The 19414-nt window shown below is 48.0% G+C and overlaps 1 protein-coding gene across 1 annotated transcript; it reads right to left on the bottom strand.

Moving 5' to 3' along the window:
• Positions 1–965: 965 nt before the first annotated feature.
• On the bottom strand, positions 966–17691 carry LOC142563615 (phosphatidylinositol 4-kinase alpha-like). Its single transcript, XM_075674190.1, has 10 exons — positions 17426–17691; positions 16863–16879; positions 15586–16502; positions 12809–13684; positions 10951–11355; positions 8635–9092; positions 7331–7901; positions 4805–5095; positions 3759–4070; positions 966–2426 (listed from the first exon to the last, which is right to left on the bottom strand). Exons 1-10 carry the CDS (start codon positions 17641–17643, stop codon positions 1980–1982), a joined length of 4512 nt encoding a protein of 1503 aa, XP_075530305.1. The 5' UTR covers positions 17644–17691; the 3' UTR covers positions 966–1979.
• Between the last annotated feature and the right edge of the window lie 1723 nt (positions 17692–19414).

The following is a 19414-nucleotide window of genomic DNA, read 5'->3' as shown; positions in this document are numbered from 1 at the left end:
GGTCAGCCCACCAGCCATGTATAATTCTCCAGTCGATTAATAACCATGCTGCAAATTTCATTGTCAGACATTTCAGCCCATAATTGAGCTTAGCTAACATCAAGTTGTCATTGTCACTATTATCCTTGGAATCTCAGAAGAATGTAACATTGCTTTGGCTGCTACATAAAATTATGCGTAAAGTGCACGAGTCTACCTTGCCACATGTTGGTCCATCCCTCATATCTTGGCGCCTACATTTAAACTCAGATTCCGCCTTATTTTCGGTTGCTCCAATGCATTTAATTCCTGTTTTGTCACGTGCCTTTAAACATTGGAATGGTCTTCCTGATATTGCTGACATTATCATCCTAGTAACCCTCAGATAAAATATATTTGGTTCGCTTGGCTAAAGCCTACTGTGCTAGTGTGCTGTTACTTCTATTTCTGATGTAATCAGCACAGTTGATGGAATTGTGTAACGATTGCGTTAACCGTATAACTTTGCAGTTTACTGAAAGGCTTTTACCGTACAACTTCGCAATTTGGGTTCATCTTTGGAAAAATGGGTACTTACCCATTTCAAGTTCAGTTTATATTTGCATCATTGTACAACTTGCTTTTTTCTCACTCTGTTATTGTATGTAACCCACCCTCGCTCAGTACTCCTTCTGGAGCCTGTGACGTTACCTGAATAAATTAAAAAATTTAATTATGGGGTTTTACGTGCCAAAACCACTTTCTGATTATGAAGGCACGCCGTAGTGGAGGACTCCAGAAATTTCGACCACCTGGGGTTCTTTGACGTGCACCTAAATCTAAGCAAACGGGTGTTTTCGCACTTCGCCCCCATCGAAATGCGGCCGCCGTGGCCGGGATTCGATCCCGCGACCTCGTGCTCAGCAGCCTAACACCATAGCCACTGAGCAACCACGGCGGGTCCTGAATAAATGAAAACTCGAAGTTGAGTATACTGCAAGTAGACAATGGCCATCATTAGAATCCTTGTCATGATCAGTTTTCAGAACACCAAAGCGTGCTACAGGCGACATGATCAAACACACGCTCAGGCGAGACTACATTTGCTGGCACACAGTTCTACAGAATATAAATAAGTGACGCAGGCTTCTTGATATTTGAGTCACGTAGGCTCCTGAACACGTGCCAGTCGTGCCTCCGACTTCAAGCAGTAGAAAAGACTCGAGTGCGATACTGACTAACCAAAACTTAACTGATATTGATTGTCGTAATGGTTTCCCAAGTCCAAATTACAATGAATACGTGAGTTGGATAAACTCCCAATATTCTAATGAACCCAGTAAAACGGCGCTTCAATTATTTGAATTCATAGTAAATTTGAGGAGTCAATCCCTGTAAGTATATAATGCTTATATTCAGCATAATCAAAGCAAAAATATCGCTATTAAATTACTGAGCCACGGGGCACAAGGACGAATTTGTACTACGTACGCGGCGTTACTCTTCCATCACCTTACGACCAACGTCGTGGGCTTCGTTCCCACCGTGGTACTAGACGCCCTCGCTGCATTTCCGGTCAATGTCAATTTCGCAAGCCACAATTCCTCACCAAGAGCGACACCATAGCGATGCCAACGCCCGCTAATTGTAATTAGCGCCAAGTTCATTGCGCCGCTCCAGCCGAGCTTCTCCGGTAGACTTTAGAGGTGATTGTGCCACATGCTGGTACCTCCTCACAGGAGCGCTTTGAACTGTTCCATGTCGCGCTAAGCCAAGAGGTCCCCTCGTCCAGGTTGCGGTTCACCTCTGGCCACTGTCCGCAATCGCAGCAAGCCGGGAGTATCAGCAAAGATCTTCGTGACCACGGCCGCCATTGTCCATAAACAAAGGCAGGCGCAAGTTTCTTGCACCCCCTTGTTCTGCTTCTCTTCGTGGTAGATCTTTCCGGTGTCCGATCTGGTACATGACGCTGCTCGCCCCCCCGCCCTCAACAGGCACGTCCCTCCCCGCTGGGGCCATCCTCAGTACGGGATCTGGTTCTGGTAGTACTGGATCATGTCGTACGTCCTGGTCCTGATGTTCAGGTACGAGTCGTTGATGATCTTGATCATGAAGGCAGCGGCCTCTCGCTCCGTGGCCGTGGGCGCAAACCGCAGCCGCAGCAGGCGCACCGTCTGCCCGCGGAAGCAGGGCAGTCCGGTGTCCAGCATCAGGGATACCAGGGTGACCACGTCCTCGCGATAGGGTCGCACGGCCAGGAAGCAGCGCACGCACAGCTCGGTGAACCACTTGAAGGGCTCGGCCTCCTGCTTGCCGCCCATGATCATCACCATCTCCTCGGTGAGCTTGATGTCCGGCTCGAAGCCGATGTTGCCGCCGGGAGAGCTCTCGAAGAGGAAGCCGAAGTCGATGTGGATGATGTGGCCGTCTTCGTCCAGCAGCAGGTTGCCGTTGTGGCGATCTTTCACCTGGTGGTAAAAGAAAGAAGAAAGTTGCGCAGGCGCCATTGATGGTCGCGATATTCAATTTAAGCCAATTACCGAACGCTCCCAGAAATTTGTTCTCTTTATTAAGCAAATAATGTGCTTGAAGGCGTGTACTTGTTACGGTGAATACGTTTAGGCAGCATTTGCTGTTTCATCGCGTATTGTTCCGTAAAAGAACAGCCCTTAGCGAGTATGCCTGTAGCGGAAGCACAGGTGGCTATAGATATGAGCCGGTTTCGTCATACGTCCGTTATCTTAAAAGGCGGCGTGAGCGCCAACGAAGAAGGCGACCTGTTAAGCTTCAAAGTTTCGAAGCTCTCGTGCAACTAACTGCACGTGCGTCTCAAATATATCCAGCGCTCGGTGACGAACGCGGCCCACAACTCGGACGCGCGAGAGCAGGCTCCATTTTGTACCAGCGGCGAAAGTCTGACCGCAAACCACCGACCATTACTTTGACAGTTACACCGACAATTACATTGAGAGAAGGAGAACGCGTAAACATCTAACGTTCAGTTCTCGAAAGAAAGATCAGAATAATTTGACCAAACACGGAAGAATGTATTGTAATCTACAATGAACTGCTTCTCATATCAACTAACTTTTCACGCACCAAAAGAATAACTCTCAATCACGACAATCGCTTAACTGTAGTGCCCAGTCAACTAAATAGCATTGCCGCAAACTCACCTCTGCATGGAAGCATCTTGCGAGTATTGTATTGTCAAAGAGCTTCCAACGTTCTAGAGAGCCTTACCACCGTCATTTTTCTTCTCTGTCATACTATTTCATATCATGCATTAACTGAAATTTATCCCCTATTCGTCTTCGCACGCAAATATAATTACCTTGCGCCTATATTATCCCAGGTTTCGTTACGCGCAATATGAAAGAATAGCATGCGCACTAACTGAATTAGAACGTGCGAGAGGTTTAGTTCCCTTTTTCACCGATGCGCTCTCCACCTTAGACTTTAGGAATGTGTGTCGAGGAATCGAAATCACTTCGTAAAATCGAAACTTTCATAAAGTAAGGTTTCGTAAACGCCAGGTCTGACAGTGATGCGTCACAGAAAAAAAACTCGTTTACCTCAAACTGCTGTGCTTCGGGCATTAAAACTTCGCTGAAACACCTGCGCCCGTCACACCAAAATTCTCTTACGCTGGAACTGTTCGTAAGAGAAAATTTCAGCCAATCCTCATGCTGGGCATTTAATTAGCGAAGACAGCCGACCAGTAGCATAAAACCACGTACGCACAGAGCTGCGCGAATTCGGCCCCTTGAATACACACGAAAAGATTTAGGTGAACTGGCCTGCAAGAGGAACATGGCGACGCTGTAGGCGGCCATGCTCTTGACGAAGTTGCTTCGTGCCTCCTGGAAGCCGCGCGTGGATTCGTCGCCGTACTTCTGCAGGAAGTACTCGTACATGCCGATGTCCGTCTGTCGGCCCAGCTGGTCCCGAGACGTGGTGTCCGGAACGCACTCGATGACACCGCAGCCGGGCGAGGTTGCCACCACGCGGTACGGGAACAGGTACACCTCAATGCCCGCGATGCAGAAGACGTGCTTGAAGAGCGCTATCACCTGAAGCGCCAGCATGTCCTGCCGCACGTCGTCACCCACCTGCGAGTTCCCGGAGAACCCGCATGCGTGTGTTCATGCGGCGTGCTTTTAAAAGTGTGCCCGGAGGTCTCAATTTAAACGAAGCTCGTGTCAGTCAGTCAATGAGGTATTTCTTTTTCCATTTAGACCCTTCGGGGCAGTGTCCGGTTTCGTGAGCGCTAATTTTGAGCCGAAGATTTTGGAGGAAAGTAAGAATTTTTGGCAACAGCCATGGCAGATGATTGTCGAAAGTAACTTGCCATGGTGGTTCAGTGGCGATGGCGTAACAGAAACATAGACAAATGGCCTCGTTAGCTACTTACGGATGTAATGCACAACACGTACATGTTAAGTCAGCCTTGGAAATACGAGGTAGCTCTTACATATAGCACATTGCTCTAAACAAAACAGGCCACAATCTTAGAAAAAGGTTTGTTTGGCCCGAGTGCATGGGAAATAAAGAATAGACAAGACAGCACGATCTGTATTGCGCATCCTTCATTTTTTCTCACGCAATCGCGCTAAACGAACGCTTTCTAAATAAGTCACACCAACAAGTCCCCACAGTCCCGATAGACCACAAGTTGTAAAATCAGTAATCGCATGTAAGGATATATATGGTAAGACAGCAGGCACAGAAACCTTCGCTATAATGACTTTTAAGCGCTGGTGTCAACCCACGTTGAGCGCTGTAGTATGGACAGCCGACTTCTTTGACTACGGCATTTTTTTTTAGAACGGCTCTGTGCACCGACCTTGAAGATAGCAGCCTGCCAGTGCTCCTTGCGCAGGTCTGAGGAGGTGAAGTAGCCGGCGTCGCGCAGGTCCTTGTATCCGGCGGTGGCGATCTCCTGCACCTTCTCGATGCCCACGCTGCGCACCTTGAACTTTGCCCGGAAGGGCGCCTTGGCTGCGCTCTGCATGGGCGCGCCGGACGCGTAGTCGATGTCCACGATGATGGCCTCGGGGCTGGAAGGCAGGTACGACCCTTGCTCCACCTTGATCTTGGACAGCTCGCAGAGGCAGGCACGTTTGCGCTCCGGGCCCTGAGCGAAGGAGCAATGACAGGCCTCGGAATGGGAGCATCAAGTAAAGCAGAGGCAACTGGGGCTTTGGATTGGATTGCGAGAATCACTTTATAGCCAACTGATGAGAACGCGGCGAAACACGTACAGTGCACTTGTAGTATGTTCGGTACGAAACTCAGCAACACTGTGTGGTGGGTTGCGGACGAGTCCTGCAAACAGCTCCTGCTTAACGCCATGCATCAGATGGCGTAATTTCTTCTCTTCGGTCATGTTTGGATCGTGCTAATTTAACGCCTTCGTATCACCACGTTTGCGATTATTCTTACCGACAAGGCCACGTGGGATAAATTGTGAGACCACTACGAATGGTTATGCGCTCATTATTATAACATAAAAAGGTGCTCTTGGATATGTATACCGATGGGGCAAAGGAAGTTGATGCTTCAATCTAGTTTCAGAAACAGGCCCTTGTTTGATAGCAAGTAACAGTTACAATGCCCTTGGTCGCTGCCGTAAATTTTCCATTGTGAAGAAAGCAATTACAGCAACCAAGCAGGCGAGGTTCGGGACACAAGCGTTGACTCCCAACTGCCCTATGTCTGTCGCCATGATATATAGGTGACGTCTAAAACAGGACCTCTATTACGTGTTTCCGGCAGCGCAGCCGCTTTCGACGCATGCAGTTAGCAAAATCATGGCCTTCGTAATTGGCTTCTCCTACCCAGAGAGAGCGGTCACTGGGGCGTGGATTTGAACTCCACCAGCTCATTCCTTTGTTTCCGCGCAGTTGTCGCTTTCGTTATGCATTGCCAACCAGCCCGTCTGTACACCTGGCTTAGTTACTACTAAGGTAGAACTGGTCATTGATCTTCTTGCACTGCGGTTTCGCGGGTTAGCCAAACAGAAAAGCACTCACAAGAATTGCCGCCGGAGGCAAACACTGGCTCTAAAAAAGCACCGCTGGAAGACAGATAGGCAAGACGTGGCATCGTCGAAACAGGCATACATCAATTCTGGGCATTGAAGAGCTGTAGTCATGTTTTGTAAAATAGTGGCATGAGATCGTTTAAGTAAACGGGGTATGTTTAAACAAATTTGTATAAACGACAAGAGCCCAATTTCGCAGTCTTTCAATTGGTGACGCGGAGACAGTATCGTGGTATATTACGCAATGTCTGGCTTTGGTCGAAACTTCTGTGCCGCGCCTCGGCCACAGTTTGATGACAGACGCGTCATTCTGCGAGAGGCAGCGAAACATGTGACTTCGATTCAGAGCAAACTCTTTACCCCATTCAGTGATTCGCAGCAAAAAAAAAGCGCTTCACTAGAAGGTAGAAGCTGCTTCAAAGTTTCACTTTTCCTTAAATTAAGCATACTGCATGTATACAACTAAGCATGGCGCAGCGGCCGAGTGTTCGGGCGATAGCGTTACGCTAACGGCATACCAACTACGGCGACACCTAGCCGTGGGCTAGCATAGCGCATCAGCTGGAAGGCAGTCACGGCTCGTCTGGAGCATTTCCGGAAAGAGAGACCGGTTCGAATGCAGCAAAACCGTAACGGACACGCGATTCCATTGAGCTTCGGCGCGCACAGTGCAATGTTGCTCGCGACTGGGGCACGTCGGCGATATTCCCCACGCGAAATATGACCAGAGCGGAAGCAACCGAAGCCTCGAGAATAGAAAGACAGGAAGCTGAGAAAAGAAATGACCAACTTTGACGGCGTTAGGACGACCGCTGCGCATTACGTTTGATGGCAAATATTAACTGGAACATTACAACGCGTGCAGACGTTAACAACTTCACACAACTAAAGGGCGTCAAGAAATTTGATGCTTCATTCGAGATGCCGCAAAGAGCAGGTCTCATTGTCATGTTAGATAGTTAATTGGCAGTAACCGAACCTCTAACCAAGCGACGGCTATTTCTGTCGACAATCAAGAACCAATGTGCTACATTTAACGTCTTCGTATCAGCACGTTTTCGGTTATTCTTACCGACAAGGCTACATCGGATAAATTGTGATACCACTACGAACTCTTATGCGCTCAGTAATATGTTACAAAGATGTTCGGTTCCACTGAAGGATACGGCGAAGGTTGCAGCACTTACACTCTAACACCACAAATGCCGGACCAAAGCCACAAAGTTATATACCACATAGAATTGTCATTTATGGCTAATCAGTGCCAGTGGAACTGAGCACTCATCAGCGCAACCAGTGGGAAACGGCCCACCCAACATCCGTCACCTTTGGGAAGTGCCTCAGTACGCCCGATATGGCGGTGATCTTGGTGAAGAAGTCGAACTCTGACTCGTAGAACAGCTTCTCCTTGCCCGTCAGGTTGCTGACCATGGTGTCGATCATGGAGTTGAACACCTCGTACAGGTCGGCGTCCTTCTCCTGGCCGTCCTCGTCGCGGAACATGTTGGTGCGCATGTTCCAGATGAACTGGTGCGTCAGCAGCTGGCTGATGTTGGCCGACGTGATGATGAAGTTGCGGATGTAGCCCATGGTGTCGTATCGCACCGCCTGCGCCAGCTGCGGGATGTAGAACATGAGCACGTCCGGTGGGCACGCCGACAGCACCCGGATGGCGTACTGCGCCGTGATCGGGTGCGGCGAGTACAGGCGCGAGAAGTAGGCGAGCACTTTGACGGGGGACACGGGCGCCCAGGCCTGCAGGTAGGACAGGTCCGGGTTGTCCTCCAGCACGAAGTCGGGCGTGATCATGTACTGGAGGGCCTCGGGCATGTGGCACACGAGGTCGGGGTTCGCTTGGACCAGCCTGGTGACTTCGTTGCGCAGCGCCTCGGACGACCTGCAGGAGAAAAAGGCCAGCGATGTGTTCAGCCGAGAACAGCTGACAGACCTCTGTATAGTCAACTTTTGACGAAGTGGACAAAGATGCAACGTAAGCCTACATGAATGTATATGGGATCATGTGTCCGACCACAGTAGCGCTGCTGAAGGTATCAACCATATCACAACTGGCGACCGATTTCTGTTGCGCGACTCTCATTTCCGAAATAAAAACGCTGCGGAAATACATTCGCAATGATTATCTCGCTGACAACGCATCTACAGGAGAAGCTAAGTGGCACAGAGCCGGTTGCCAGTCTGAAAGGACGGCCCCCTTTGGCTAAATATCGCAAGGCCTTTCGTAATTGTGCATGTCATATGCACAAGCTTTTACGCCTGTACGATGCTAAATTGGTCTCACTTTAGTACAGCTCATACCAATACCAAAGAGCCATTTCTAAAGGCAAAAAATTATAATGTTCTATTCGTTCAGAACAACATCAAAGGTGTAACTGCCTCGAGTAGTTCGAGGAGTATTGTCCCAGATATTCTCCACCATCATGAAACTACGGCAACCGTAATACGTATCGTGATGGGTACGCTGTTACATTTTGCCGGTGACCGCTTTCACCTAATCATCACCGTTACCACGCGCTGTCACTCGATGCGCGAAGCACGTGCTCTATCGCGAACTTCGCGGAGTCGCTCCGTTCTCCCCACGCGTTCATATCTTTTAATGAGCACACCATTACCGAAAGCGACTCGGCAGATAGACGGCCAGCATGGGCGACAGGTTCCAGGCGCACTGGGCCATGTCGACCCAGCCCCGCTCGGTGATGTGCTGGCTCCTCCACGCGCTGATGATCTCCTCGCCGGGCACGACCCTGTCGGGCAGCGAGAGCGGGTTGTACCACGTGATCAGGAACTCGATCTCCACCGACAGCAGCGCCAGTATGAGCGAGCGCTTGCGCAGGTACTCCTTGGAGTACGCCGTGTCCGAGATGAGCGGCGTCTCGCGCATCTCCCGCGACGTCGTGGTGGTCGTGGTCGTCTGTCGCGTCGTTGTCGTCGAGCTCTCGGTCGACGGTCGGCTGTAACCCTGTTGCTGCCAGCCGGCGGGTGTCGTGGGAAACGACTCGGCCTGCGTGTAACTGAAAGACAGTCGTGCGTTGTCACTGACCTGTTCGTTTTGTTGCAATACCCTGGCCTCCTCATCATACCTCTCTATTTAGCAAACTGTTTACAATATAGGACGTGTGAAACATTTAAGCGCGTGTCTGTTTTTTTATAATGATAATTATCAACCAATCAAACGGTTGTTAAACTACCGCTGTGTAATAACTATCGAAATGTCCTGGAATGTTTATGTCGTGTGTAGGCGTCGTGCGCGTAGCTGAGTGGTACAATGAATCCTCGCACACTTCGCTCATCTTAACACGAGGACTCCCATAATTTGTAGCGCTTAATTTTTTTCTCTCTAAAGAAAATATTTGGATCGTTATATATTATTTGGAGTATTATGCAAAGCAAGACCTTGCACAATAAAGCGCAATACAGAAGCTGAAGCCAACCAGGATTGCTACGTAGGCCTTCCGAGCATAGCTCAACTAGTATCGCGTCCACATACTGAAGTCTGAGTTTCGCTCTAGAAGCGCAGCATCGATTGCGATAGCAAATTATTAGAGATTTATACAAAGTAAGGACAGTAGTTTTATGGACCGTATAAACTTATTAACATTCGCATAGTAACTGAATCAACAAGCCTGGCGCCACGTGCGCATGGGCAAACATGAGCACATCTCACTCGATGACCGCGGACACTCGCCCTTCAAACGCTGACGTGAGAAAGCGTGGCAGCAGCAGCGAGCGAATCGACCTTCGTGCTGCCTCTCGCTTCAACACGAACAAATCGCCGAGAACACAGCGGGAACGAAGCTATCAGCCCTCAGTACGCTTAGCTTGTACTCATCGCAGGTTAGTTCTCTTCGCCATACGCAGCCACCGCCAGGCTGAAAATCGCAAAGCGAAAACATATCCATACGGGTCGATCGTCGCTTCACTAGCAGTACCGCGCAGTGCTGGTCTTCACTGCATAGGAGCGTTCGTTGAGGTAAAGTTGTAATGCGGAGTAAATATGAGTGCACAGAATTATTCCGGTTCAAGCATTTTCGTACACATTTCCCTATTCCGAACTATCAAATGCGCAAGCTACCGCGTTTTTGCTACACACATCACGGTCATAAAATATGATTTCCTTTTTCTCTCTTCCATTCTCACTCCCTGATAAAAATCGATAAAATTGAAAACACTCAAGCAACAAGTTTACACCTAGGTACATAATCCAAAACGGATATCGCAATTCTGTAAGTTGCATCTATTATGACATCTAAAGTGTAAAAAATTTACGAAACACTCTTCTTCTACAAGTTGCTAAGATATAAATTTCCTCACTTAAACGCATAGCAATTTTCATTCAGACTTTATCGGTTGTTGCGACAGTAAATGTTCCTATATACGGTACATACGTACTTAGATGGGCAACTCAGTAAGCCCAAAGCTGAACCTTCCTCTTCTCGTTTGGCCACTTTTCTAGTAACGCACAATAAAAAAAGATGCTTCGTTGAGCAGACCCGTACGTGCTTTGAAAGAACTACAAACACTCACCAATGATCGCTTCAAGCGCGTGCCAGCGAACATGCAATGGCACTTGTTTGGAACGCCCATTACAAACGCATTCAACTGAATGCACCAAGCATATATAGATGAATACGAGCGGTATATACATGATTACAAAGACGGCGCCGAATAAAACAACACACGAAGAAGAGGGACACGAGGCAGCACGTAGGCGCACTAAGTTGTTAGTGCGCCTACGTGCTGTCTCGTGTCCCCCTTCTTCGTGTGTTGTTTTATTCGGCGCCGTCTTTGTAATCATGCTTAACCAACTAGCCCACCAACACATGCTCGGTATATACATATTTTTTGAACGACACGTGCGCTTACCCACTCTCGGTCGCTGAGCTGCCCGCCGACGACCCCTGGCTGCGATTAGACAGCTGGTTGCCCACGATCTCCCTACCAAAGCTGGTTCGGCGCAGGAACTTCTTGTCGTTGTGCATCGCCATCCAGAACTTGACCATCATGAGGATGTTCTCGCGCAGCTTGCCGCCCCGCTCGGTCGGGTACAGCTGCGGGCCGCAGAAGTAGTCCAGGCAGGCGGAGTAGATGCGCTCCCGGAGGATGCTGCGGATCATCTGACTGCTGAGCGCGTCGGCGTCGCTCTGCAGCAGCGACACGGCGCTGCTCAGCAGGTTGAACCGGGTGCCCACCACCGAGATGTGGCGGCAGCTGAACTTCTCGTCGCCGATGGTGGGCGAGAACGAGCGGTAGATGAGGTTGGTGAAGATCTCTATCTCGGCCTGGCTGCTGAACTTTGCCGACTCGATCTTCTCGACGATGAAGTTGACCCACACCTGCGACGGAAATGGCGCGTTTGGTTCCGTAGTGGAAATTATCCCCCCTCGGGTACGCTGCGCGCCAGTCCTGTACGCGACTTTCTTTTTGCCAGTTCTGTACGATGTAGGAAAGGGGGAAAATCCCGCACATTATGCTTGGACATTATGCTGCGAGTGCGGCGCCTTCAATTTGCCCAGATCTGCACACACGGCCACATACCGAAAGAACTATGCCATGTTCTCAAAGATGTTTTACGTGCAGAGTTTCGTCAGTAACGGCAAACCAATGCATTATTTTCCTTTCTCGTAACGCATGAAGCCATTATTACTAACTTGTGCAAAATCGTTGTACTAGTGATTCAATTATCCTTACAGAAAAAATGCGACGTCCGACTGCGCAATAAATCAATGTTTAATTTCCCTAGGATGTCAATTTTTACTATTTGTCTTGTTTCATTATGCTTGTATCTGTGTACGTTTGACATTGTGCCGCTTCCAAGCACTGACTTCAGGGGCGACGGGCCTGTTCAAGCTGCCAAGAACCTGGTTATTCCGCAGCCTAGACATCTGTATCAGTGTAGAACACGAAGTGTGGAATATATATATGCATATGAGCACGCACTAGCATACACACAAAACACCATTCTACCCTACAAGGAAGTCGCCCCACTTCATTAAGAATAAATGTTCTATCTATCTCTCTCTCTCTCTCTACTACTTCCTTTTTCTTTCGATGGAGTCTCCAGCACCATAAAATAAAATTTAGCTGCCACATTGATCAACGGTAAATCGTAATTTGTGACTGAAGCAGCCGTTGTGCGTGACACTGTGCTAGCCTGTATACCATACGGTCCCAGTGCACGCGAAAAAACAGGCACACGGAATGGCAAATAAGACTGAGGGTTCGCAGAAAGACAAAATTTAACTGGATCACAGTGAGCCGACGTTTCAAGAGGTGGACTTGCGTCCCTCAGTACACCGACAACCACAACTCCCCCTCGTGAAAACGTTGGCTCCAGGCTGATGCTTTTCTTATTTACTATACTGGCAGTCATATGCCTCATTATACAGTCAGCGCATTTGGAAATCACTCAAATGTTCAACGTTCTACGATTTCGGCCAAATGATTATTCCAGTTGAGAATTGTTAGCAGAAAAAAAAGTTTTTTGATGGTATCACCAGTTACTAAACCCAAACTTTCTGTAAGGCTGACATCAGTGACTGAGACGTTCAATGGCTAGTTTACCATGCACTATTTTGGTGATTCGAATTTATATTATAATCCACAAAAACTTCAGTGTTTCCGTATTGGCTCTTGTTCCTGCTCGTCTGGAGTTTCGAGCTTTGTAAAACAAATCATGGTAAATTCCGCCCTTGTAACACCTATAAAAGTACCTAACTGACATTGCTTGACCGATAAATCGTACTGCTTTGCATTGTATCCCAGAGAAAAAAAAGAATGACCCCAAACCTCGTGCGGGGCTATGTACGGCGACTTTGGGCGCAAGTCGCTCTTCTCGCCCACGGCGCACGGATCCGTCTGCACGGGGTCCTTCGAGAAGATACCCAGCTCTCGCTCGACCGTCGCCTGCCACGCGTTGGACATCTCGTGCAGGAAGCGCAGTTCCTCTTCAGGCTTGGCCGCCAGCAGCCACTGCCAGCAGTAGATGGCGTTGCGCGTCGGCTCCTCGGAGAAGTACTCGACGGGCGACCAACAGAGCGCCCGCAGCAGCCTCCGGTCGAGACCCTTCATGCTGACCAGCAGGGCGCAGATGCGGAAGATGCACCGCTTGTGGAGCTTCTTGTTGGAAGTCTTCCAGCTGGTGTTCAGCTGGTTGAGCAGCTTGGCCGCGAGCTCTTTCCTCGTGTAATCCGTGTTCTTGGAGCTCATGAGCAGGCCCGCCACCTCGCCCGAGTACCGGCAGCGAATCTCCATGGAGCAGACGAACTCGGAGTAGTCCTTCTTCACGCAAGCAGGCCATCGCTCCAGCAGGGACGTCGACTGGGGCGAAGAACTGGCGTTGAGGCCCGCGAAAAGCATGATGCTCTCGATGGCCAGCCCGACGCCCGTGTGCTGGGTCAGCGCTTCTACCAGTTCCGAGTTGGTGACCATGTACTCCTGGAGGTGGGAGCGAGTCGCTATGGGCGCCCACTTGACGGCCTCCTGAACGATGCCCTGGCAATGGGCGGCCAGGTCCCGTACGATGGTCTCGCGGCCTTCCATGGTGTCGGTCAGAGTGATCGAGTACGGGGTGAAGGGGACTATCACCTCCTGACCGGTCTCGTTGGCATCGAGTTCCAGGGAGTAGGCCAGCGCCTGCAAGATGTCGAGCATGGCCCAGAGGACCTGCCCGAATGGCGGCATGGTTGCGAAGCCCGTAAGCCTGAGCCAAGCAATGCAAAGCATGTGTCGCTTTCTGAACCGTGATGGCTCCCACCGGCATCAGCCATTTAGTGACTGTTTCCTTTTGCCAGAGGGCAAGTTATTGGTCTCTCTATCAACCACTGCACTACTTTTCAACCTTATGACTCACTGATAGTAGGCCAGCACTTGCCAGATGTCGAGCATGGCCCAGAGGACTTAACCAGTGGACGGTACGGATGCAACGTGCGGATAAGCTGTCCTACAAAGCACTTTTCTCTCTTCGAAGCATGACATATTACCCATAAATGCAATTCATGTTTTCCTTGTCTATAGAGATGGTCGTCTTAAGAGTTGTTTCTATCTGAACAAGCAAAAGTATGCACCGTCTTAAATTAAAGTTAATATCCGTGGTTGTTCGTGCCATAACCACGATCTGATTACGACGCACGCTATAATTGGTACTCCGGGTCAATTTCGACCGTATGGGGTTCTTTAACGTACACCAAATTCAGACTATACGGGTGTATTTGCATTTCGCCCTCATCGAACTGGATGTTTTGAGGAACATTTCAATAAGGTGATTACGTACGGTGACTGGCTGAAATTTTCTTAGAAATTACCAAATAATATAATTCATCTTATTCAATGAGGGTTTGTCTATTTTCCTACTTTCTGTCAACAATGCTAAGTTTTGTCATTAAAAAAACAGCATATGCGCGCTAGTTTCCATATTTACACTATTAACGACTGGCCGTTTTCCCGTAAGAATAGCTTCCCTTGGAAACGAGTCGTCCTTTTCTAACACCACAGCTTTTCAAGTGTGCATTTGCACACGGAACATAAAATTCGGCAGCATTTTACACTGCTGTAACACGTAAAGGCGAAGGCCTGCTGCACCCGTGCTAATACATTAAGTTACGCAATGAGAGTAGTCAGGCTTCTTGCAAGACATAACGAGCCGCAGTGTGAAGAATGTATGGCGCTATAGGCCGACCTCCTCAATGACACATGCGAGCACCTAATACACTACCTAAAGGTTATTTCATTCTTTGCTGTTCCAGTCTTTGTTCTTCCTTTCTTTGTTCTTTCTATTCTTTCCTTCGTTTCTTCATTCATATTCAACTATTGAATCTTTGCTTACTTACGGGCGTATGAGCCATTCCTGGGAATTATATTCTTTGCTTTACTGGACTAGCTAGACACCGCTTTTTTTTGGATACGAGCCATTGCAATGAGTCACTTAAGGCCTTAAAAAGTTTCGATTCATACGAGAAGCGATAACTAGACTGCTTTCAGGATTCTATATTAAGCAAGCACGGCAGCTCAGATAAAGGCATGTGTCCTCTATGTTTCATTGTTTCGTATAACAGATTTTGGTTAAATCGCAAATGGTGTTTCAGTCATGTCTAAAAATCAAGCACTTCAACCATACCGCGTTTCGCTTTAAACGATTGCATGCTCTTACGTGTTTCGCTTCAGTTCTGTGTATTGTGAACAGTGTCGGTAAGTTCAGGTGTCCAGTATAAAGCCCTCACGGGCAATAATGCAAGACTAGCTACAAATTAGCACAGAAAAGCACACCAAGTACTTCATATTTCTACTTAGTACGTAGTCGCTGAATCTCATCGGGCTGTCTTGAGTATTTCTCGTATATACTTACCGTCGCAGTATAATAAAACATTAATTAAGATGCATAGTGGTTCATCTATACTTACCCAAATTATCTGAGTATGGCACAGGCTAACCCATGTTATACAACGCATTATAACGCCTGTTACGAGTCCTGCACAAGTTTTCAAGTGCGTTTTATCCCCAAGTGTAACACCGAACGCGTTGCTTATCTCATCTAATGGGGCAAACAAACGTGCTGCACATCATCTCACCTTGCGGCTCCACAGCAAGTGTGGGAAGCGATCGATGAAGTTCGAGATAAACTTGTCGGCTACACGCCGAATCTGCTTCTCGGGGTCGACGAACTTCACAAGGAGAAAGACAAACGCCTCCTCCAGCTCGGTTTCGCGCTCCTGGTGCTTGGGTTTGTCCTGCATCACGTCGAGAAACATGTCGAAGACCTTATCGGCAACCGCCGACATGCATATGAACATTCCACCCTTGTCCTTCTGTATGAGCGGGAATTCGAGGTACTGCATCATGGTCTGGTACGGGGTCTTGGTGGTCACCGAGTTCTGGATCCTCAGCGCTTCCAGGTCGTTGACCGACAGCAGATAGGTGGCCTGCTGGAAGTTCATCTTGTACAGTATGGTGCTGATCTCGGTGCCTCCCTTGAGTTCCTTCAGCAGCTGAAACTTGACGTCGTTGAGGTCGACGATGGCCGAGGTCTCGTGGCGCACGGGGTTGTTGAACTGCAGGATGGGTCTCAGGTGTTCCTTGCACACCAGGATCGGTGACTTGAGCGCGATGTCGGCGGTCCCGTAGTACCAGTCTATGGGCCACACGCCAGACAGCACGGTGAAGCCCATGAGCGAGGCGTAAAGCCAGAAGTCCCAGAACAATTTGTGCATCCTCGGCTTGGCACCCACCACGGGGTCCATGCGTTGCACCAACGCCGAGATGACAGGTATGAGAACGCCCATGTTGGCGGCGCAGCCCGAGTCCTTGAATGCCAGCTGGTTCTCGCAGTAGCGGCACCCGTCGAGTCCGATCTGCACGAAGAGCTCGAGGAGAGTGCTGAGCAGTTCGAGCTTCTCGTCGGCCCCGTCAATGCCCGAGGCTACCTTGACGAGGACTTTGATGACGGGCAACGCGACGTGCTTGTAGCCGGGAAACCTGAAAGTAAGCGCTCGAGGATGTTCATTTCGTTCTTTTGAGTGGAAAATATTGGGATCATATTCAGGCAGAACTATAGTGACTGATTAGTTACCTGAAGTGTCTAAAGCACAGCGTTTGCCGAGAGCAGAGCATCCGTAAGTTATATTATCATGTAAGCCTACGACAAGATTAAGCGCCAGTGCTGCGAAAACATGGTGCTGCTCTCTCGGTGTACGCGTGCCATTAATAAAAACAAGGCCAGAAGGTGAGCAAATTATTTCTAGGGCTGGAGCCAATGTTTCGGCAAGCGGACCTGGCTAGTTATCGAGCTGAGTGTGGAACGCTGAAACCAAACCTTCGAAAGGGAGAGGAGGGTTGCCAAATTTTCGACAAGTCCCCTTGTTGAAACTAGCCTGATACTAGCTTGAGACATCCCTTGTTTGACCCCTCTTGATGTCCGACATCCTGTACGGCAAATTGAAGTCAACTACTCAATAACAGCAAATCTTCATTAAGCTGCATTTCAGCTTGAAAGAACACCAGCTTCGGCTAGTCTTACTGCATTTCTGTTGTGCTGACTGACGTAAGACGATATACTCATAATAGATCAAGAGCTTGTTCGATTAAACTGAGACATCATAAACGTTTCCAGCTCTTATATAAAATAGACACCTCAGAAGGACGCAGGAAAGATGACAGGACCAGAAAGCACGTTGGCTTTCAGATGACGGCGAAGATCGGCATAAAAAACTAGCCTCCTCCTTGTCCTGTCATCTCTTTTTATGTGTGCGTGCTTTCTTTTTTCCTAACGTCTTTATTTTAAGCTGTCCGAGTTCCAACAAGCCCAAATTTCCGCATTAAGTATTTATTCTCATAAGCCGCTCTATTCCCGTTCACTCAACAATGCCTGCCGCGCGAGCTCACTTGAGGCCGGCGTCGGCGATCTTGGCCTGCATGGAGTTGGAGACCAGCGTGACCATGGTTAGCATCTTCATGATCTCGTCCCTGACAGACCTGTCCACCTTGGCGACCAGCATGCGGCCCATCTGGTCCACGATGAGCGTGTCCAGCGTTGAAGGGGGCTTGCAGAAGCGCTGCTGAAAGAACTGCAGCACCGACTTTTCGGTCCTGGGCGTGCCCCTCAGAGCTACCGCCATCTTGCCCAACGCCATCACCGTGTTGATGGCGATCAGCGCTCCCTCGCCGCCGCTTATTTCGGCCTGCCGATAACACAAGGAACACGGACGTCACTTTTGGTGCTGCGACACCTACTCCGTGTGCGTGCTGTGCTAATTCGAAGGGGAAGCTGTCAAAGGGGCTCAATAGTGCCATAATCAGACGGCATGCCGTATTTTCTGGTCTATAGGCTGAGGTCTACATGTTCAAAGCTAAAATTTCATTGCTACGGGTTACAGATAGATAGATAGAGAGATCGAGATAGAGATAGATAGAGAGAGAGAGAGCTAGATAGAGAGCTAGATAGAGAGCTAGGTAGAGAGCTAGGTAGGTAGGTATAGATAGGTATAGATAGGTAGATAGGTAGGTAGGTATAGATAGGTAGATAGGTAGGTAGGTATAGATAGGTATAGATAGGTAGATAGGTAGGTAGGTATAGATATTGATAGGTATAGATAGGTAGATAGGTAGGTAGGTATAGGTATAGATAGGTATAGATAGGTATAGGTATAGATAGTATAGATAGGTATAGGTATAGATAGGTATACATAGGTATAGATAGGTATAGGTATAGATAGGTATACATAGGTATAGATAGGTATAGGTATAGATAGGTATATATAGATATAGATAGGTATAGATAGATAGGTATATATAGGTATAGATAGGTATAGATATTGATAGGTATATATAGGTATAGATATTGATAGGTATATATAGGTATAGATTGGTATAGATATTGATAGGTATAGATATAGATAGATATAGATAGGTATAGATATTGATAGGTATTGATAGGTATAGATAGGTGTAGATATTGATAGGTATAGATATATCTAGATATAGATAGGTATAGATATTGATAGGTATTGATAGGTATAGATATTGATAGGTATAGATAGGTATAGATATTGATAGGTATAGGTATAGATAGGTATAGATAGATAGCTAGATAGATAGCTAGATAGATATGCATGGATGGATGCGCAGGCGTTTTCGGACCTTCTTTAAATCGAACGGGACATTTGAATAAAAGAAAAGATCAACAACGCCTGGAAATTTTAAGGCGAGGCTTTCTTTTTTTTTTTCGCGTACCCACCCGGTGTTTCGCGTGACAGCTGCTAGGTCGGACGGTATCTCGGCGGACATATTCGAAGAAGGAGCATGATTATATATGCAAACATATGTATGCGAAAGCTTTAAGGGCGCCGAATGTAAGTTCCAACAAACAGTCCTATATACTGCCCTTGAACGACGACCGACAAAGTAGTGCCAGTAAGCGCGCCTGTGTTCAGCGCGACAGAAAAATAAATGACGGCATAAAACCTGGCAATATGGTGCCAGCTCACAGGTATTTCGAAAGCAGACCGACTTCTTGACAAAATAGCGCATTACATTCAACGAATTACTTTATCTTTTTTTTTCCTTTTTACCATTCGGTGTGTCACTGGGTGTTCGCCTATTCTTGGACAATCATCCAGGATGGGTACGATTTTACGCATCGCCCTTAGAATAGTATAGAATCTGACACACGCCACTTCACTAAAGCATCGCTTTGCGTAGATTTCAGCATGTGCTTTGCATTTTTATATTTTTAACGTCTCTAATGTTCTGCTGATATTTCCACAACTGACCTATGTAATCAATTTTTACTGAACCAGAAACTAGCCTTCCTCTTCTATTCGTATTGATACTTCCGTATGGGCATTTACGTTTAATATTACATTGCATTTATTTATTTCTATTTATTTATTTATTTATTTATTG

Source organism: Dermacentor variabilis, chromosome 11, assembly GCF_050947875.1.
Source record: "Dermacentor variabilis isolate Ectoservices chromosome 11, ASM5094787v1, whole genome shotgun sequence".
Lineage (NCBI taxonomy): Eukaryota > Metazoa > Arthropoda > Arachnida > Ixodida > Ixodidae > Dermacentor > Dermacentor variabilis.
Note: the sequence above shows the minus strand (reverse complement) of the source record. Positions and strands in the feature narration are given on the sequence as shown.

Excerpts from the sequence above, each read along its gene's own strand:
- LOC142563615 (XM_075674190.1), bottom strand. The coding sequence starts at position 17,643 with ATGGCGTTGGGCAAGATGGCGGTAGCTCTGAGGGGCACGCCCAGGACC. Across the intron at positions 7,902-8,634 it reads TATCTGCCGAGTCGCTTTCG|GTCGTCCGAGGCGCTGCGCA; the intron begins GTAATGGTGTGC and ends TTTCTCCTGCAG. Across the intron at positions 5,096-7,330 it reads TACTGAGGCACTTCCCAAAG|GGCCCGGAGCGCAAACGTGC; the intron begins GTGACGGATGTT and ends TCCTTCGCTCAG.